At 37.7% G+C, this 20,587-nt stretch overlaps 1 protein-coding gene and 1 long non-coding RNA gene across 4 annotated transcripts; both read left to right on the top strand.

Annotated features, from left to right (window-relative positions):
• The first annotated feature begins 8,369 nt into the window (after window positions 1-8,369).
• Window positions 8,370-10,357, top strand: LOC141597061 (uncharacterized). 2 transcript variants are annotated; one of them, XM_074417381.1, is made up of 4 exons: window positions 8,370-8,694; window positions 9,631-9,663; window positions 9,775-10,004; window positions 10,110-10,357. In XM_074417381.1, exons 1-4 carry the CDS (start codon window positions 8,604-8,606, stop codon window positions 10,209-10,211), a joined length of 456 nt encoding a protein of 151 aa, XP_074273482.1. In that variant the 5' UTR covers window positions 8,370-8,603; the 3' UTR covers window positions 10,212-10,357. The 2 variants fall into 2 exon arrangements, with proteins under 2 accessions (XP_074273482.1, XP_074273481.1); XM_074417380.1 differs by lacking the exon at window positions 8,370-8,694 and having other exon boundaries at window positions 8,701-9,663.
• A 101-nt stretch (window positions 10,358-10,458) lies between these two features.
• On the top strand, window positions 10,459-16,115 carry LOC141597060 (uncharacterized). 2 transcript variants are annotated; one of them, XR_012522679.1, is made up of 4 exons: window positions 10,459-11,632; window positions 11,735-12,027; window positions 12,489-12,734; window positions 13,765-16,115. It is a non-coding gene; the product is annotated as an uncharacterized LOC141597060 (long non-coding RNA). The 2 variants fall into 2 exon arrangements; XR_012522678.1 differs by having other exon boundaries at window positions 11,735-12,734.
• Window positions 16,116-20,587: the final 4,472 nt, after the last annotated feature.

The raw sequence follows: 20,587 nt of genomic DNA, 5'->3' as shown, positions 1-20,587 counted from the left end.
TATTGGCAAATCCCAAAGCTAAGTTCGTCGGATCATCTTGTTCTTTACACAGTTGTGATCGTCGTGTCAGGGGTAAGTTCCTTATATAATTTATGTAGTGTTTCGTTGAGTTTATTTAAAACCCTAATTGGGCGATATTGGGGGTTTTGGGTGTTTTGTATGACATTGGTAGTAATTGTATGTATACGTGTTATAGGAGGAGGATTCGTTGAGTAGAAATTCTGATTAGCTGCTAGATCGTCTGTGGTGATTGCTATTTCAGGTAGAGTTTCCCTATTCAGTATTGATTACATAGTATTGTTGGTGATCGTTGTTGTTGTTGATTATTTATCGTGTTGGAATTAGTTTTGGTAATTGTTGATTGTGTAAGGTGACTGTCATATAACTGTCTGTGATCTTCGGGATGCGTCCCTGGCTGAGTGGAGTCACTTGCGGGAGTGGCTTCACGCCCTTGATTCGCCTTCTGTGGAACCCGCCACAGAAGGGATGTGCACATTAATGAACATGGGTTTATCGCTCGGATGAGATGAGCGGGGCTTAGATGGCAACGGCTACGGTCCCTGATAGGCTATCGCACACCTATGCAAAAATACCCTTTGGTACAACAAATGAATGTAGTATTTAAGGGGTCGAATTCCACAGAGAGCTCGGTGGTTATTATTTAGTTGTTATGAAATAAGATTTATCTTAGTAGAAAATGGTTGGTAGGATTGAGTTGGTTTATAAATAATAATGTAAAAACTGTGAATAAAACAATGTATGAAAGTATGCGAAAACAATATGATTAAAAGATTGTCTAGGGAAATCGGGTCACACATGCAATTTTATAAATGTTTCATGTTTAACTCGGATAAGATAACGTTAACTAATTGTTTAGGCTTATAGATACCCACCTTACGGCATTAGTATCAACCATAGACCGGGTCCTAGAGAAACTCTCGCCCATGACTAGGTCGTCCTACTACACATGCTTTGTCTAATTCGGTTCCATGCCTCTCGACTTTTAGAACGAATGAACAAACTTAATCTATGAATAAGGCCTTAAACAAAGATTAAACATTAAGGTGCAAACATGTGATAGAAATAATTAGACAATATTATATCAACCTAATTTAACATTTTACAAATACTTTTTATGCATGGCTCCCTTTATTCCCTAGACAAAAGAAACTACTGTAACATGGTGGAAATAAAAATTAAACTAATGATAAATGAAAACATAATGAAAATATGAATTAGAAATTACCTTGCAATTGGAAATGGAAATGGAAATGGAAGAACAATACTTGTAATATAAATAACTTGTAAATGTAAACTGTTTTATAACTTGAAATGTAAATAGGAAATGTAAATAACATAAATTAAATCTAAACTAAACTAAACTAATAACTAAACTAATCTAACTACTAAACTTAGAGAGAATTATGAGAATTTGTGTAGAAAGATGGTGTAAAAAGAAGGTGATTAACACCCCTTATATAGGAAATAAGAGTGTGAAATTTGTAGAGAAATCCAAAATGGCATCCTAAGCACACTCTTAATTTTCTCTTCAATTCTTGGTTTAATGCTCAAGGTATCCAAAGTTGGTGCTTTAATGCCTTGTTTATGAGTGTGATTAAGAGCATTAAGGAGGGCATCTTAAGTATTTTGGCATCCTAACCTCTTCTTTAGCATCCAAAGTTTCCACTACATTTTGGACTTGAATTCTTGGGCTTTGACTTGTACAGTGACTTTGCTTGCATTTTCATTTTGATCCAACACTTTCTTCATGAAAAATCCATGCACTTCCAACACTTAGTCCAATCTTGCTCTCATACTTAGCCTTGCTTCTAGTGTTAGCACATTTTATAGTACTTTAGCTCATTTTCCTACAAAACACACTTGAACACACAATTGCACTAGAAACACAATATTACCTTAGAAACACTTTGATAAGTGCTAAATGATATGTAAAATCAAACTAATATAAGGGGTTAAAATGTATAAAATATGCACTTATCAAACTCCCGCAAGCTAAGTCCTTGCTTGTCCTCAAGCAAGATCATCCCAACATTTCAAATCCCAAGTAGCTAATAAGCAATTGATTCAAATCCCGAAACAACATGGGCATAAGGATAAGCAAAATCATGGATGAGATTTACATGGCGGCGTAGCGTAGAAGACTTCAAGTAAACTTTTCGGCTCTTGCATGATCTTTTGACTTTCGGACTCTCACGATCCACTCATAACTCAATTTTGTATAAAAGGACATTTTGTGATTGATCACTCAACAATCCTCGACTCATGAGAGTGTGCCCACAATATAATATGGTAAACAATCAAATCATAAGCCAAAACAATCAAATGCAAGCAAATAATGAAGCCAAAGGGTTAGAAGAAGGCTTTATTGTGATATGGGACATAAGGGGGACAAATGATTATGGCTATGCGGAGCTAATGTGAAGCTAGCAACAAAACCATGTGAAAATGCTCATTCCAACCCAAAATAACCCAATTAGAAGACAAATGACTTCTTACATTACAAACCTTAAGAATTTCTCCAAAATATATAATTAACCATATGAGAAATCTTAACTTCTTCTTCTTCTACCACTTATTATTAACATCAACTTCATCAAACAAATCTTTTCTTTTCTTTTTTTTCTTTTCTTTTCATTTTTTTTCTCATCCCTTTTTTTTCATTTTTTCTTTCTTTTTCTTTTTCTTCAACTCTAATTCTTTCTTTCATAGCACAACCGGAAAACAATGACATGCGGCAAACAAACTCACAATGACATAAATTTTAAAGAACATCCCAATTTTGAGCATCCTATCACCAAAAGACATAGCTACTAGCTTTAACAAGGGTAGGCTATTTTTAATGTAGCTAGGGAATAAGAACATGTGAAGGGGGCTAGAAAATGGGCAAATTTATCAATGTGAATTTGGCTTCAAAAATGCATAGCAAAATGAAAGTAATGCTTAAAAGAGATGAAAAGAAGACCATATTTGTGCGTTTTGATGTAACACACACCATAAGGAGACCTACCACTCACCTAAGTGAGACCAAATAAATATGAAATGGCCTTTAAGGAGGTTCTACCTTACCAATTTTGTAGCTTGCCAAAAGTCAAGATCAAGCCTACTTGGTTTAATTTCCATCTTCCACCTACTATGTCAAGACATCCCCATGCATGCTATATCCCGTCTAAAGCACGAATCAAAAGCTATCAAGCCAAAAATGGGACAAACAAGAGGGCATAAGTAGGACAAGCAAAAATTAGAGCAAAAAGCAACACAAATTTTCAAAAATTCTCACTAAATTTTCAAAAACTAAATGCAAACCAACACAAATTTCGAAAATTGTTGATTTTTTCAATTTATTTGAAAGCAATAAAAAAACTAGACACACTAAATCCCTCCCTCAAACTAGAACATCACATTGTCCTCAATGTGTAAAACGGGGTTAGCCGCAAAAAAAACCCACAAAGAAAGACAAGTAAAGCCAACAAGAGGAAATGGAAATGACACATGCAGAAAATAAAGAAAAATAAATGCATACTAATTTTTAGAAGCTTCCCCCAAGCTAGCTTGAGAAGGGTCTTGGGAATATAGGACTTTTGTTGCTTAAAAAGCTCGCCAAAGCCCTTAGAAGTCTATCATATATCTGCGTATGAGCAACATGATAGCATATGTACGCAATTGATAAGATTAAAGCATGAAAGAGCAAGGGTAAAAATTTATAAATCTTATCGATGGGCGCAAGAGAGACTTCAAATATTACCACCGTATCACTCCATTCATCAGCAAGAGATGGAGCATCATGCTTAAGACCATAAAATAAATCGTTAGAGCACAAATTATAATCATAAATGGTCTCAAATGGGTGGTAAGTAGAATGAACGAGGAGAGGATCATCAAAAATGGGAGGTTTATCCCACTTAATTTCTAAGTCGAAAGTGCTTAGACCTCTATCCTCCTCAAATGGATCAACAATATCTTCTACAAATAAATTGTCAATGGGGTCAAAAGACTCGGGAGAAACCTCATTAGAAGTACAAAGAATCTCGACAAATTCATTTATAGAAGGTGACTCATCTACTATGGGGTTTAATGTCATCAACATGAGTCTCTACATTTTCTTTTTGAATGACACTAGGGGGGATTTTAAAAGATAAAATCGGACCATCATCATCATCATCCAATAGGTCAAAATCGTTAGTAGCAAAAGACTCACAATGGGGAGGTAGAAAAGCAAAATGAGAGAAAATAGGCTCACGTCGTCTCGGTTTCTCTTGAGAATTTCTTCCCAAACGAGCCTGTAACACTTTAAGCTCCTCTTCAATGCGCCAATAATGGAATTGGCTTGCTAATTCCTGACATTTGGAAGCCATGAAATCTAAGAAATTCCAAAGTTCCGGCCCAATCATATAGTAGAGACTCCCATTACTCAATTTTAGAGCCAATCCATGGGTCTCGGAATCCATGCCGCCAAGCACGAAATGACCCAAGTAATCCCCATCAAGGACATGTCCAAGGGAGATGAGACTATCGCAAAAGTAGTAAAATCGGTCAAGATAGTCAGGAAAAGGCTCATCTTTGAGTTGTGGGACGAATTCGTAACTCATTATGAAAGTCCAATAGCTTTATCACCTACAAAAATAGGCACTAAAACTACAAGAAAACGGTGAGATGAATCTCAAGGAACAAGTGTTCCCCGAGACCAAATAAAACAAGATAAAATTCAACAACTAAATAACAAACAAAACCGTGCTCCCCGGCAACGGCGCCAAAATTTGATAGGCTATCGCACACCTATGCAAAAATACCCTTTGGTACAACAAATGAATGTAGTATTTAAGGGGTCGAATTCCACAGAGAGCTCGGTGGTTATTATTTAGTTGTTATGAAATTAGATTTATCTTAGTAGAAAATGGTTGGTAGGATTGAGTTGGTTTATAAATAATGATGTAAAAACTGTGAATAAAACAATGTATGATAGTATGCAAAAACAATATGATTAAAAGATTGTCTAGGGAAATCGGGTCACACATGCAATTTTATAAATGTTTCATGTTTAACTCGGATTAGATAACGTTAACTAATTGTTTAGGCTTATAGATACCCACCTTACGGCATTAGTATCAATCATAGACCGGGTCCTAGAGAAACTCTCGTCCATGACTAGGTCGTCCTACTACACATGCTTTGTCTAATTCGGTTCCATGCCTCTCGACTTTTAGAACGAATGAACAAACTTAATCTATGAATAAGGCCTTAAACAAAGATTATATATTAAGGTGCAAACATGTGATAGAAACAATTAGACAATATTATATCAACCTAATTTAACATTTTACAAATACTTTTTATGCATGGCTCCTTTTATTCCCTAGACAAAAGAAACTACTCTAACATGGTGGAAATGTAAATTAAACTAATGATAAATGAAAACATAATGAAAATATGAATTAGAAATTACCTTGCAATTGGAAATGGAAATGGAAATGGAAGAACAATACTTGTAATATAAATAACTTGTAAATGTAAATTGTTTTATAACTTGAAATGTAAATAGGAAATGTAAATAACATAAATTAAATCTAAACTAAACTAAACTAATAACTAAACTAATCTAACTACTAAACTTAGAGAGAATTATGAGAAATTGTGTAGAAAGATGGTGTAAAAAGAAGGTGATTAACACCCCTTATATAGGAAATAAGAGAGTGAAATTTGTAGAGAAATCCAAAATGGCATCCTAAGCACAATCTTAATTTTCTCTTCAATTCTTGGTTTAATGCTCAAGGTATCCAAAGTTGGTGCTTTAATGCCTTGTTTATGAGTGTGATTAAGAGCATTAAGGAGGGCATCTTAAGTATTTTGGCATCCTAAGCTCTTCTTTAGCATCCAAAGTTTCCACTATATTTTGGACTTGAATTCTTGGGCTTTGACTTGCACAATGACTTTGCTTGCATTTTCATTTTGATCCAACACTTTCTTCAAGCAAAATCCATGCACTTCCAACACTTAGTCCAATCTTGCTCTCATACTTAGCCTTGCTTCTAGTGTTAGCACATTTTATAGTACTTTAGCTCATTTAGCTCATTTTCCTACAAAACACACTTGAACACACAATTGCACTAGAAACACAACATTAGCTTAGAAACACTTTGATAAGTGCTAAATGATATGTAAAATCAAACTAATATAAGGGGTTAAAATGTATAAAGTATGCACTTATCAGTCCCCCACTAGCGGTGTGGAATACCTGTTGCAATGGGTATTCTGGCAGGACTACACACTTGAGTGTGTAGTCAGGTGTGTGTGGTGATTTGACGGAGTTTGGAGATTGTTTGATTGTAATATCGTTTTGTTGCAGCTGTTGTTTTATGTGATCAGTACTGACACCATTTATTTGTTTTAAAAACTGTGGTGATACATTCGGGGATGGTGAGCAGTTGTTGAGCAGGTATGATGGCTTACGTGAGGGATAGATGGGATGGAGTCATCACGTGTTCTAGAGTCTTCCGCTGTGTCTTGAACTAATTGCTTTAGTTGTTGGGATTTTGAGAACCTTTGTATTTCTTTTAACAGTTTCGGAGTTGGTTGTATCGCTTTAAACTTTATTATTATTATTAGAATACGTTTCGTTATTGTCCATTTGATTATCATGGCCTCGGGTAACCGAGATGGTAGCATTCTCATGCCTTAAGTGGTCCTGGTAAGGCACTTGGAGTATGTGGGTTTTACATTATCGCTCGTTGATGAGCAGGGGCTTAGGTGGCCAAGGCTGTGGTCCCCCACTGGAAGGGCTACACACTTTAGTGTGTAGTCAGTTATGAGACGTGATTCGGAGTTGGAGGTGGATTGTGAACAATTGTTTATCTTTACCGTACTTTGTCTTATTTTGATTATGCAGTGAACTGACTCCCTTGTTGTTCTGTAAAATATGTGGTGATCCATTCGGGAATAATGAGCAGATTGTGACAAGTGATGATGGTCTTTAGCATTGGGAATGAGATGGGGAGTCATCAATTCGAGTCTAGCTTCCGTCGTCACGAAACTAGCTGTTTAGATTTAGTTGTTTTGCGTACTAGTGAACTTTTGTTTGGGTTTTGATTTTGAAACATGTAATCGTTAACTCTTTATACTTTAATAAACGTTTTAGAATGGTTACTTTTGATACTAAGCTCGGGAAACCGAGATGGTAACAGTCTCTCATGCTAGGGTGGTTCTGGTAAGGCACCTTGGTATGTGGGGGTGTTACAGTGGGTACTGTAGGGTGGGGAGTCGCACAAGATTATGAGAAGTGGGGGTCACGCATGAGATGGGGCCGAAATGGTGGTTATGCTGGAGAAACGAGACGTATGTAGGGGATGGTATGAGCAAGATGGGGCATGGTAGTTGGAAGACGTAGGATATGGTTTGCAGGGTGGCGGTTAAGTGTGGGGGCTGCTGAGATAAGGGTGGAGAAGGACATCATGGTCCGAGGAGTTGGGTGTGGTCACCACTGGGGTGGAGGGGTGGGTCTCGAGGTAGTCGATCAATGATGACAAATGCTGCTTCCTGACGACCATGCGATGGGGGTGGAAAGGAAGTGAGAGATAAGGTAGATAATTGACTGGAGAACGAACAAGAGGGGTAATTTAATCAAAAGTGTACAAAAAACGAGTAAAAATTAATTGCTTATTGCGTAAATAAACTGGTTGTAAAATCTATAATAATTTTATGTTTTTTTGTCAAAAACTACCTTATATTTAGGGGTATTTGTAAAAAGACTACTTTACATTATTTTATTTTGTTTTCAACTACCTTTGTTTTATTTATTTTTGTTCAATAACTACATATGCTTAAAATCTGAAGAGATTTGGCTAGTTTAACGACATTAGCGTATCACACATGACTCTGTTAACATAAGACAACAATTATCAAATGCGACCAACTTGCAATTTAACTTCAGACAAGCAAAACTTATGTTTATATACTCCAATAATAATTACAAACATTCACTAATGTAAAGTGTAAGTACATCTTGACTTCCTCGAAATTGGGCCTACGTAATATTAAATCAAGAAAAGAGTCTCATGACGGAAAACTAACCAAATATGGCTATTGAACAAAAATAAAAAAACAAAGGTACTTACAAACAAAAAAATAATGTAAGGTAGTCTTTTTATAAATATCCCTAAATAAGGTAGTTTTTGACAAAAAAAAACCTAATTTTATATCCAATTTTGTATTCCACCTCTCATAAGTTTAAATGTTGAGGAAAAAATGCAAAATATTTCGAATAAAATTAACTAACATAAACTTATCAAAAATGTATGGGTAGACAATGTATTTCTTAAATTTATTTATTTACTATATTCAAAAAATACGCAAAATTTTACTTTCAAAAAAATTTTCGTTACCAACTGTGCAGTTTACGGTTTCAAAAATTAGTTTAAGATAAGTCGTCTTTGATGTTTTGATTTTGATTCCTATTAGGAAAGATTGGAAAAATACCCGTATATATATAAGAAAGGCGAAAGTGCACGAGTACATCATCCTTATTATTTAGAAGTCCTCGACAACCAAACTTGATACCTTTTGACAGTTTTGAGATAAAAAAGTTAAAAGTTATGGGTAAAGGCGGTGGTGGTCGCGGCGGCGGCGGCGGTGGAGGCGGAGGCGGCGGAGGCGGCGGAGGCACTGGGTTCCGATTCATGAGAGGTCTCACTTTAACCCTTTCGATTCTATTTACGTCTCCAATCAATTATTTAGTTGATATCTGAATTAACCTGAATTTTGCTTCTTAATACCTGAATTTACATAGAAAACCTCTATTCTCTGATTTTGTTTGGTAATTTTGTTTGATTTTAACTATTTCCCTTTTGCGTGATTCGGAAAATTTAATATTTCTAGTGGTTTTAGCTAATCATAAACATGTTAATGACTTCGCTTCAATGGTAGATCGGTGATAAATTGTATGAGGCTCCTCCTTCTAAATTGCTCCCTCCATCCCGATCATTTGTTTACCTTTTTTTTGTTAAGGGAGGGTTATTTGAATCAGAGGTAGAATGATTTGGACGAAGGGAGGATCTCGCACTCAATTAGTGTTCCTAGCAGCCGTCTCTCGTATTCTCTTATTTGCAAAAAAAGTTAAAAGTTATGGGGGAAGCCGTCTCAATTAGTGACACTTTACTGAAATACTCCCTCTGTCCTGGTCATTTGTTGTCGTTTTCCATATTTGGGTGTCTCAATCATTTGTTGTCCTTTCTATTTTAAGAATGAACTTGATGAGCAATTTGATCATTCACACTCAATTATTCCACTTGTCATTTACTAATCGACCCCTTTCTCTTTCCTTGGTCTTTGTCCCAAAACCAAAGGACAACAATTGACCGGGATGGAGGGAGTATATGATTAATGTTCCTAGCAGCCATCTCTGGTATTGATTCGAATAATTGTGTTATACTACAAAAGTTTGTGCTACTTACCATTTCCCTCTATATTTTGATTTAACTGTCATTATCATCATCCCATTAGCTAGGGTCAGGATGGGTGGTGGGAATTTTATTCACGAGAGCCTCTTTATGATAAAGATTGTGATTCCATTAGTTGTTCCAATTTTCCAGTTTCACCTCTCTCTACCCGTGTTTGATGCAGGTTTTCACACTCGGATTTTTGGGCCGCCTCCAGGTACTCATATATAGAATAACTTGAATGAGCTCTATCTGTTTGGTCCTGTCGTTTTACAATGCCTCAGATATAGAATAACTTGAATGAGTTGTCTTTTGTCATATTGGTTAGTTACGATGGTGGCTCTGAATCGAGTAGCTATAGCACGAGGGCTGCGTGATGTGGATGAGCTCTTGGGATGCCTAGGAAAGCAAGTACACGAAGTTTCCACGAAAGAAGCAATTCAACTGCTCAGGGAAGAGTGCTCGCCTGAGGAATTCCAAGATGTCGGACTGACATATCTTTATGGGCCTGGCAAAGGTTATAGGCCATGTAATGACCTCTTGAAGGAATACTTAAAGGTACCACTTAATCCAAGATACCAATTACACAGTTCTTATATGTATGGCTGATTTTGCGGGTCTTATTTTTATACTTATTATTTGTGATTTCACTGATTTCTGTAGGGTATCAAGGAATCCGATAGCCCCGGCCTTACGAGAGTTCGCCTTAAGGAATTGAAGAAATATTGTGGCTACACTGATGATGAATTGAGTTCACTTATGTGATACTAAATTATCTTTGTTGATTATATTTCTTATGGTGACTATCTCTATGGATTATATTGAGACGAAGCATTATTTCATGTTAGGATTGGAACTAGTATTTGGCTCATTGGGTAAATATCAATATAAATTGATCGGTATTATTCAAATTCATTGGTAAAGAGGAACCTGTTCTTTTTTTTTTTTTTTTTTTTTTTTTATTATTATTATTTGTGTTTTCTTTTATACATATTTTTAAGTAGGAGCGCTTGCCCACAATCGAAAATGAAAATTTCATAATTCTCAGTTAATTTTTTGAATTTTTTCGAGACTTGATTATGACAATCGCCCCCTCAACCTAACCAGTAACCCACTCCACTCCATCCACCCATCCACCCAGCCCCCCAACTCCAACAACCCTAATTGGCCGCTCCTGCCATCTCCGACCGACAACCCCAACGCCTTCCGCCACTCTGCCACTCCCACCAACGAGTTACCCCCTCCCCTCCCTCATGCTCACGCCTCCACCCCTACCAGCGTCGGCGAACCCAGCGTCGTACGTACCGGCCACAGTTGACCCATTGTCTCCCTCCCGCAGCCTCCGTGTCTACAGAACAAAAAAACTAAGAAAAGCGTGAAAACAACATTAATCTAATTAATAATTTGCAATTTACAAGTTCCATGCTTGTTCTGCAGTCAATTTATTCTCTTTGATGGGAAAATTGGGTTAATTTGAGAGGTTGTATGATTAGGAATAAAAAGAACAAAATTTAGAGCTTTTTTGTAATTAGGGGTATGCAAATGAAAAAAGTTTGTGCAAAAAGTACTGCTTATGGGAGTAATTGTGTACTAAACTATGGAGTTGATTTGGGCTAAAACTTAAAAGTGTAAATTTGGGAGGAATTAATTCAAAGGAAGACTTATTTTGGCATTAAAAGCGTAGTTAAACTAGAGAAGTACAGTGTGTTTGTAGCTCTCTTTGTGTAACATGCAATCTATTTCCTTCTCTTATTCTAACCATGCGTCGATGATGGTTGCGTTTGCTAAGCTGAGACCTAGTACAGTTTTTCCCCCCCTTGGGTTCTATTCTTATTTACCAGTACACTATATAGTTGTGTCGGTAATGCTGTAAGGTTACGGATCGTTACTTGCAGCGCCACGAGAAGCTGTCATTAGGCTTCTCAGTTTTATGTCCACGCCAGATATCGTAATTAGCAGAAATGGAATATACTACCAGGAATAGGTAAAGGCGGTGCTGTCTATCTTCACTACTCGTATTTCTCAACTATCTGTATGATGTACCCTATTTTTTTGCTTTATATGCAAGACTGATTCCCAAGGGAGCTGATGGCTAGCAAACTGTTGTTGCAAAAGTTACCCCGCAAATATGCGCAGCATCATCTCAGTGGCTGCAAGAGATGATTTTTATTTCGAGATATGCACATGTAATTTTTTAAAGACAAATTGATTGAGGCTGCTTTCACTCTCTTTAAATGAACTTGGACTCATACACGAGCCTTGTGATTTCATTTTTTTTTGTCATACAGGTTAACGGGTATCTCTTGGAAACCTTGACCTTGATTGGATTATGTACACTATAGGTATCTTTTTCTCTAGAGCATTGCCTGATAATCAGCAGGTCACATTGGGGAATGTTCTGCTGATGCAATTTCACAACATCTTTATCAACGGCTTTGTAGGTTTATGATTGCGTATATTAGATATCTAAACACTGCTATCAGCTTATTTCCTAAATTCTGTCACCGTTGCTGCAATTGTTCTCAGTTACATTCCTTTCTCGTTTCAATCCTCAGGCTGAATTTCATGATACTTGTACAAGGTAAATTCTTCTTCCTATATGGCTATATGTATAAAACACCGGATTTATAGGGTTACTTCTAAGAGGAAACTTGCTTGCTATGTATATTCATTATGCTATCTGAGCTTGATGTTATTGCATTGCTACTGTTAGACCTCTCCTCTTATCTGTCTCTTTGACATCTTTTGTGGTTCCCGCCCCTCGCTTGATTACAGAGCATCTGACTTGGACCAAATTTTAAAAGATGAAAAATATGTGGGAAGAATGGGATGATTGGGATCCACATTCACATGGGAATGATATTGTGGGTTATTTCTTAGAAAGGTGAAAATGTAATGAATTGATATAGGTGAGTCACAAGTGAGCATATCTGTATACGGGCATTGTATTGCAGATGTATGCATACCCTTAGAATAAATGTATATTTCTAGTTTTCAAAAGTTAAAATGGTAGTACTGACATAAATTGATCTTTGATAACAGGTGATGCAAAAGGTTTCACATTGCGTTGGAAGAGCTCCTTAAAGTGGATGCCTCTATTGTTTTTGCCAATTTTGCAAAAATTATTCTCGACACTGGAAAGGCAGACTTAGCTGCTGCAAATTGCTGAAATCATCTGTTGGTCATACTTGTTTGTGGCACTCTTTGCACAACATTTTCTGTGGTAAAGAAGTCGTGACAGGCTTACAGGGACATGTTTGTGGCACTCTTTGCTTTTTCATGGACAAGGTTAGGTATTCTTCTACATTATTTATTACACGACCTGCATAAACATATTTCTTTCAGTTGGCATACAAAGTAGATTGTATTTGAGGCGGTGATCTTAGGACTACTGCTACAGATTTCTTCCCAAGACATTGAAGTTTTTCATAACTTTTGTTGGTCATACCTGTTTGTGAGGATGTGTCAGGGACTACCTCCACATATATTTAACAACATTGTAATCTGAAAGTTCATACTTTTAATAGTACAAGAACATCTATACCAAGTTACCTAAAGGCTAAAACACAAGACATCAATGACATGTTTCCACATATGGATACCTCGTCTTACAATAAGGCCTCCTCATGTGATATTAATTCAATGATTTCACTTACAAGAATTAAAATGGGACGAATCTCATTGATAAAAAAAATGCAGATTTCTCTTAGGAGTTAATTCCCTTAAAAATCCGTAGTGATCCAAGTCAGATATTAAGAGCCAGCCCATATGTCTCTAAAGAACACATACTCGTCAAATAAATGATTTTCTGCCTGTCAGTAGGGATACCAAACTGTTGCATTCAAGCTATTAATTGACATCATTTTATGAGTGCCCATGCAGAAAGTGAAGTTATGTTGTTTCATGTGCAACGGCTCACAGACTAGTGAGACCATTATGGTACTTTATACCTAGGCCGCGGGTATGTGTTTGGTAAGAAGACCCCATACTAGCAGGCAAAAAGTCTTTGGCTGTAGAAATGGTAGGAGTAACTCTCACAGTATTGCAGCTCTCTTTAATTAGCTGCTAAATCTCCCAGAGTTGTCTTAAATGACGTACGCATTTCGTAATCCAAAACATCTTTTCTACTACTGAAGTGAGACTAATGACCTCAAAAAGCTTCCTAACTGAAGCAATAAAGTAAGCACTATGCTCTCAACTGAACAAAGTTGTGGCTGCATCGGGTTATACACTTATACATGTGATTCAAATTACCACAATGAGTATTAAAATATTTTTGTGCTCAAAATTTTGAAGATTTTTTTTTTCCATATTGCAGGACAATCATGGAGGCATTCAGGCCAAAGGTCACGAGCCATCATTTGCCAGCATTTCAACTCTCTCTTCTGGTGAACTTCAAGTGGACATTGTGTCTTGGAATATTGCTAAATTCCTACCGAAAGCTACTCAAGTAAGTCATTTAATAATGAAAATTTTAGTTGTGAGAGGAAAATTTGGCAAAACTAATGATACTCGTAAAGGGATGACTTATATGCCAATGTAATCGCATTAGTATTTAGAGGACACAGTTTAGGTTTATGATATTTTGTTGTCAAGGTAATAAAATCCTTTAAATACAGTTGCTGAGCACTTAAGGTTCACAATGTCATGTACTTTTTTTCTACACACTTTTAAGAAGCTTATAAGGCATGTTAAGGTGGTTTCAATGTCGTAAGTATGATATCTTAAATTAAGTTTGAACCGTTCGAGAGCTTACTTATCTAAATGACATACCAATAAGCTTCAAAATACCTTGCTTATTTTACTTTAATTAGGAGTATTTTACTTGGTTCGTCTGAGTAACAGTGTTAACCTCTAATTTGCCTCTTCATGTGAACAATTTGCTAGTGTTTACTTGTCTGGACGACATACCATTAAGCATCAAAATACCTTGCTTGAACAAAAAACCTTTCTCCCTCTAAAAACGCTCTCTCCTTTTCCCCCAAAAAAACCCCAAATCAAAACCCTAATTAATTGAGCCGCCGCCGCCTCCGTCCACACTCGATCCTCCCATCTGCGGCCAACCTTTCGCCGGAGATCGGGTCGTCCCTTGGCCCATCTCCGGCGATTGACCACCTCTTCGATCTTTTGATCGCCTCTCCTCACTGATTCCGTTCCGTGGCTGATCTTCGGTGTTTCCCTGCTCCGGGATTGTTCTTGGGTGTTTGTGGGTGTTCTTTGTAGTGGTTTCTCGGTGGTTCTCCTTTTCCCCAACGTTCTCCTACTCCTCGTCTCTTTCGTTCCGGCTCGCTTCTCCGGGGTGTGATCCCCGGCCCTTGGCTTCTTCCCCCACCCCCGGTTTGGTTGTTTCCCAGGTTGTTTTTCTTTGGTTTTTTTCTGTCTTTGAGATGGGTTTTACCCATCGGGTTAGGTTTTGGTTCACTGTCGTTCCCGCCCTTCTGTTCCCTTGTCCTGTCACCGTCGTCTTTGATGTCCAAACCAGGGGTGATCCCCCCATTCCCCCCACCTCTGGGTTGGCTCACTTGTTTTTGTTTATCCGTATGTGTCGTCCGTCTGCTTCTCTGTTGCTCTTTGTGGGCTTGTCTTGGGACTGATTTGGTGATCCCCCCATTCCCCCCACCTATCGTCCCCTTTTCTTTTTTGTGTCGAGCTGTGTAGCTCCTTTTCTTTGTCTGGCTGTTTGTTTGGCGGTGGTCCTGGGAGGTGGTGTTTGGTGAAACGGGTTTCGTTGGAGTGTCCTTGATCCTTTTTGCGTGTTTTAGTTCCCTGCCTGGGTTTATGGTCCTTTGTGTGGTTGCCTGAATGTGTTTTTGGTGTTGTTGTGGGGGTTTCGTCTGGGTGAGCCGGTGACCATCGTTGGTGTTTGTGTCTTTTTGGTGTTGGTGGGTTGTTCTTTTGATTGCCCTGGTTGCTGTGTTGCTTACGCCTTGATCTGGAGTGGAGTGGGTCAGTGTTGGAGTTGGTGTATGTTTGAGGTGTGGTCGGGTTGGTCTTAGTTGGGTTGGATGAGGCGTTGGGTTGGATGGCTTCGGTGGCCTATGTCTCATCTTTTATGCTGCTGTTCTTTTCTCTGTTATTTCTAATAAAAACCTCCTTTAGATTATGGGTGTCCTGTCCTCTAATCTGTGGGGTTGCTCGTAGTGTCGTGTATCTTATCCTTCTTAGGGTTATGGTTTCTTCGCAACCGACTATGAGCATGGGTGTCCTGTCCTCGTGGGTTCGTGTTCGTGTTGGACATTGCATGTCGGAGTTCTTGATCTGTTGGTCCTACGATCGGAGGGTTCGATCTCTAAGGTGTAGGAGTTTTATCTCCGCCGGTGGCGGACCTTGTTGTCTTGCTTACCACTTTGTCTTTCTACGCTCTTTTCGCAAGAGTGTAAGTACACCTTGCTATTGTCACTCTGCGGCTCGTATGTATCGACGGTATTTGGAGGTCTTCCATGTGTATGAAGCTTGTTCTATGGCCTGTGGCTATTCCTCCTTCCTTCACCAACATGCCCTCGATGTTCTAGTTTTAGGTTGTCTTGTGGTAGTTTTTAACGTTGTTAATTTTCATGTAATCTTTAGGAATGGCTTCGTAGTACTAGAGATGTTTGTCAGGTTTCTGGTGCTACTTAGTCGAATAGCCTACTATGTAACATTTGGAATAATGTAAGCTATTCTCTGCTTGTTGTCGAAAAAAAAAAAAAAAAAATACCTTGCTTATTTCCCTCTAATTTGCTTCCCGTTCTGAAAAGGTCACATTCTTAGTTTTTAGTTCATGAAGGTAAGGAATTTTGTATTCTGCTTTCCAAATTCAGTGGATCATTTTGTTGTTACAGTGTCTGAGTTTATGTATAAACCATGGGATTATGCTCTCAAATCTGACTCAAACTCCGATCGAATATGTAGTAGATAGTCATATAGATTAACTGTTGCAACTCCACCATCAACTGTTTTCGCATCTCGAGATAATTTTTTTGATTTCTTGTTTTTGCATGCGACATAACCCGAAAACCACAATGACCATCACCCTCCGGGTTAAAAGCTCCTAAAAAACCATCAATGATCGCCTCAGGCATACAATACTGATAATCGAAAAGACCGACGTCCGTTACATAGTCATAAACTCATAATTAAGCTCGGGGGGGAGGGGGGGGGGGGGTCCATCACCTACATATTAACATTAAAAATTAATTAAGTAAAAATATAAACAAAAACTATTATTAAAAATTTAAATTAACTAAATATTAACATTAAATATTAACATACCTTCACCGTTACTGGTAGTCGTACTCGGTTAACTACGTCTGGAATGTTCGAAAGCGGATTTATTACGGGTATTGGACTTCCTTGGACGACCACGGCGTGTATCTTTTATTTCAGGTTCCTCAATAACCTCGTCCTCAGGATACAACTTAGTGAACAATGACTCAATTACATCTCTTTGGACCGAATGGTGGGAAGCACGAAATTTATCGAAAAGGTCCTCCATCACATCATTATGGCGAGAACGCTGGAAAACTGTATGTAACCGACAAGCACATAATAGCTTATGGGTCGTCCATAATGTGCAACCACAATTCTCCTCCAAATAATAACCCAAATCAGTCCCACGATTATATTCCACTAACATTGCTTCAATGGCGGTCGCCGAAACTCTTCCACTCAACATTGAAAATATATTCCCATAATACATATTAGTAACAACTGTCTTGCTTATAGAATCTTCCAGCGTTTTACGAATTTCAATATGTTGCCCGTGAATCATAACATCAGCCCGTTTCCATATACTCTCAAGAGTAAGTTCAGCAGATCCTAACCACATCTTCACTTGAGCATGAGCGGACTCAACTCTAGACGTAGTTGTGTTGCCAAAATGAAGCACCAAATTAGTAAAGCATTTGCCAAACATATGAATTTTATGCCACCAAGTCAACTCAAGATAACTGATAAGTGCAGGATGACCACAATATTTTTTCCGCAACTCATTCCACTCCATGGTACATTCATCAAATGTTTTAGCTTCAACAACTTTCTTCCAAGCACCGTGTGCTAACGCTTTCCCAAAATTACCATTCCTCTCCATGTTCGTTGCTCTAGCCTCAATTGCGGTGTATACGTGAAATAAGCACAAGAAATGATGGGAAGTACGAAATACAGCAGGAAGTGCAGCAAGTAGACCACGCTCGTGATCCGTAACTATGACTGTTGGCCTCACACCTGGTTCCATCAATGACTCTAACCTTCTCAAAACCCACTTATACCCTTCTCTATCCTCATTCTCAATTAACGCGTAACCTATCAAAAAACTTTTTCCAACAGGTGTGACACCTACACATTGAACCAATATAAGACCGTATTTATTTGTCTTGTAGGTGGAGTCGATTAGAATAACATTTGGCCACGCTTTAAACATCTGCACCGCCTCTGGATGAGTAAACCAAGCATGTGTAAGTTTTTTTTGTTTCAGGATGTTTGACGGACTCACGAAGGTAGTTAGCTTGGTTCGCTAAATGTAACATATATTGCACACTATTTCTCCCATCTTTATCCTTCGCACTCAATCGGGCATTCTCATTATAAATTTGTTTCAGAATCGGGGGCGGTTGATCAGGATACCGAAGCGTAAAAGCATGTCTAACCATCCCCGGTTTCACGTGAGACTGCCGATACTGCTTAATCAATTCTTTTTGTTCTTCAAAAAATTTCGCTCTACGCCTATGACCTTCTAGAAACTTTCCAAACTTGTGATTGTGAACCCCGCACTTCGGAACAACAACCCACACACCTTCACCTTTTTTAATCATTCTTAATGAAAATGGACACATAATTTTTTTGGTCTTCGATTTTCTTTGCGGTTTCAAGGGATCCTTAGCCTTGCTATTATAACGTCCGTATCGCTCACATTTCACTATTTTATACGGAGGACTCTTTTCCATGTGATACTTAGCCTTTACCAAATGAAAGCCTAACCCATATGCAACTTCATCACAACGATCAAATGCTTCTTCAAATGTGTTAAACGGATGCTCAAATACAAACATATCACCGTAATCAACACTCTTCACCAGGATCTTCATAATTTTCCTAATTAAATCCATTAACTGTTTTTTTAAAAATTAAAAAAAAAAAAGGTCCATTCGTGTGAAACACAAAGACGTATAAAAATAATAAAAAAAAACGTATAAAAAAAACACAAAAACGTAAAAAAAAAAAGGTCCATTCGTGTGAAATACACGAAACAGCCTGGGACCATTCGTGTGAAATACACGAAATAACCTGGGCCATTTCGTGTAAATCACACGAAAAAACCTGGGCCATTTCGTGTAGATCACACGAATGAGCCTGGGCCGTTTCGTGTTTTTTACACGAATTAGCCTGGGCAATTTCGTGTTTTTTGGACGATTTTTCCTGGCCTCTTTCGTGAATCTCACACGAAATCGTTATTTCTGGAAAATGTTCTACGCGTGTAAAAAATAACAGTACAAAAATGCGTCAAATTTACCTCATTCTCTTGCGTGTTTTCATTGTCTTGCGTATTTTCAGCTTCCTCGTAATTTCCCATGTTACTACCGTCTCCATAACCACTACCTTCACCGTTACCGTAACTATATTGTTGATCGTTGTACCGATAATGTTGTTCGGCATTCCAATCGTTTTGAAATCGATATCCATCATTGTTGTACGAATTATCATTATTGTACGAATTAAAGAGATAATTAAAAAAGGATTTAGTCACTCATTTAAATTTTTTTTTAGGAAAAAACAAATTTTAGAGAGTTAAAGTAGAGAGAAGGACAAACTTGGAAAAAGAAATGAATTTTAGGGGCGAGATGAGTATTTTAGGGGCGATCTTTAGTAATTTGTTAAAAAATCCATAATAAATTGGCCAGAATGACAATTGACAAACTTTTTCAGAAACTGGTTACAGTACGATAAAGAGGCAGCCAGTTTACAAAGAACAGTGGACATAAGGTTCAAATGAATGTTTCACACATATATGTTTTACATTATGTTTGTATAAAAACCCCGGAGATAAGAAGATGAGAATAACTTAATAGTTGTAGTCTACAGCAAACACCAAATCAACCAACAAAAATTAGTCCAAGTGTTTTGCTAAAGTGAGGATCTTAATATGCTTTTTCTTGCGAAGCTCATGAGGTACTAGGCCGAAAACTCGAGTTCCCTTTGGCATGTCGTTCTTGTCATCAAGAATCATAGCAGCATTATCATCAAACCTGACTTCGCTCCCGTCACAACGCCTCTTATAGTCTTATGTGAAAATCTGATAGTTGATGAAAACCGAGTACGAACGAATTGAGATACACTTAATATGACACTCACCATTTCAAAAATCTAAAATGCTTGGTAAGTTGCTCCTGTATAAAACACTATTATACTGGTATTATAGAAGACAAGAATGACTTTGGGAATTCAGTAAGACTAGTTTAAAGATATAAGTTGATGGGTGTACTCTTGCTCCAATGTATTTTATAATAATATAAGTTTGGAAAGATACACTCCTTTTAAGTTACTGGATATATACATTTAACTTGGTAGATACACTCCTTTAAGTTATTAGATTAATACCCTCGGCTAGCTAGATACACACACTCCTATAAGTTACTAGATACATACTCATAGCTAGCTAGATACACTCTTGTACGTTGCTAGATACATACCTTTATTTTGCTTGATACACTCCATTAATCATTACCATCCACTGACATTACCACCGTACTCCAATTTCCTCGCTGTCACTCACCTTTCTTGATGAGCGACTCTGGCAAGACAGATTCACATTCACCACAACCAGGTGACAAGATAACACACCAACCTTGCTTTGCATCACCTCAAGCCACACCGCCAAGCCTTCACCACCTGAAAAATGAATTTCAACCACGCACAAGGAACACTGGACCCCAAGCACCATCACAAGCAGCCATCAGATCCACCCATTTGACACACTAACAATTTTACATCTTAATAAACAAATTTAGCACAATTTGACTAACAATTTTACATTCCCAGTGTCTGGTCATGGGTTAAAGGTTGGTAGAGGGACGGAATGAGAAACAGAGATGAAGAATGAATCTTTGATTACTTGAGGTATTCTAAAATACCTCTTTGTTACTTATTTAAAAGAAATAAAAATAAAA

The sequence above is a fragment of the Silene latifolia genome, chromosome 8 (assembly GCF_048544455.1).
Source record: "Silene latifolia isolate original U9 population chromosome 8, ASM4854445v1, whole genome shotgun sequence".
Taxonomy (NCBI): Eukaryota; Viridiplantae; Streptophyta; class Magnoliopsida; order Caryophyllales; family Caryophyllaceae; genus Silene; species Silene latifolia.
This window is presented reverse-complemented; position numbering and strand designations above follow the sequence as displayed.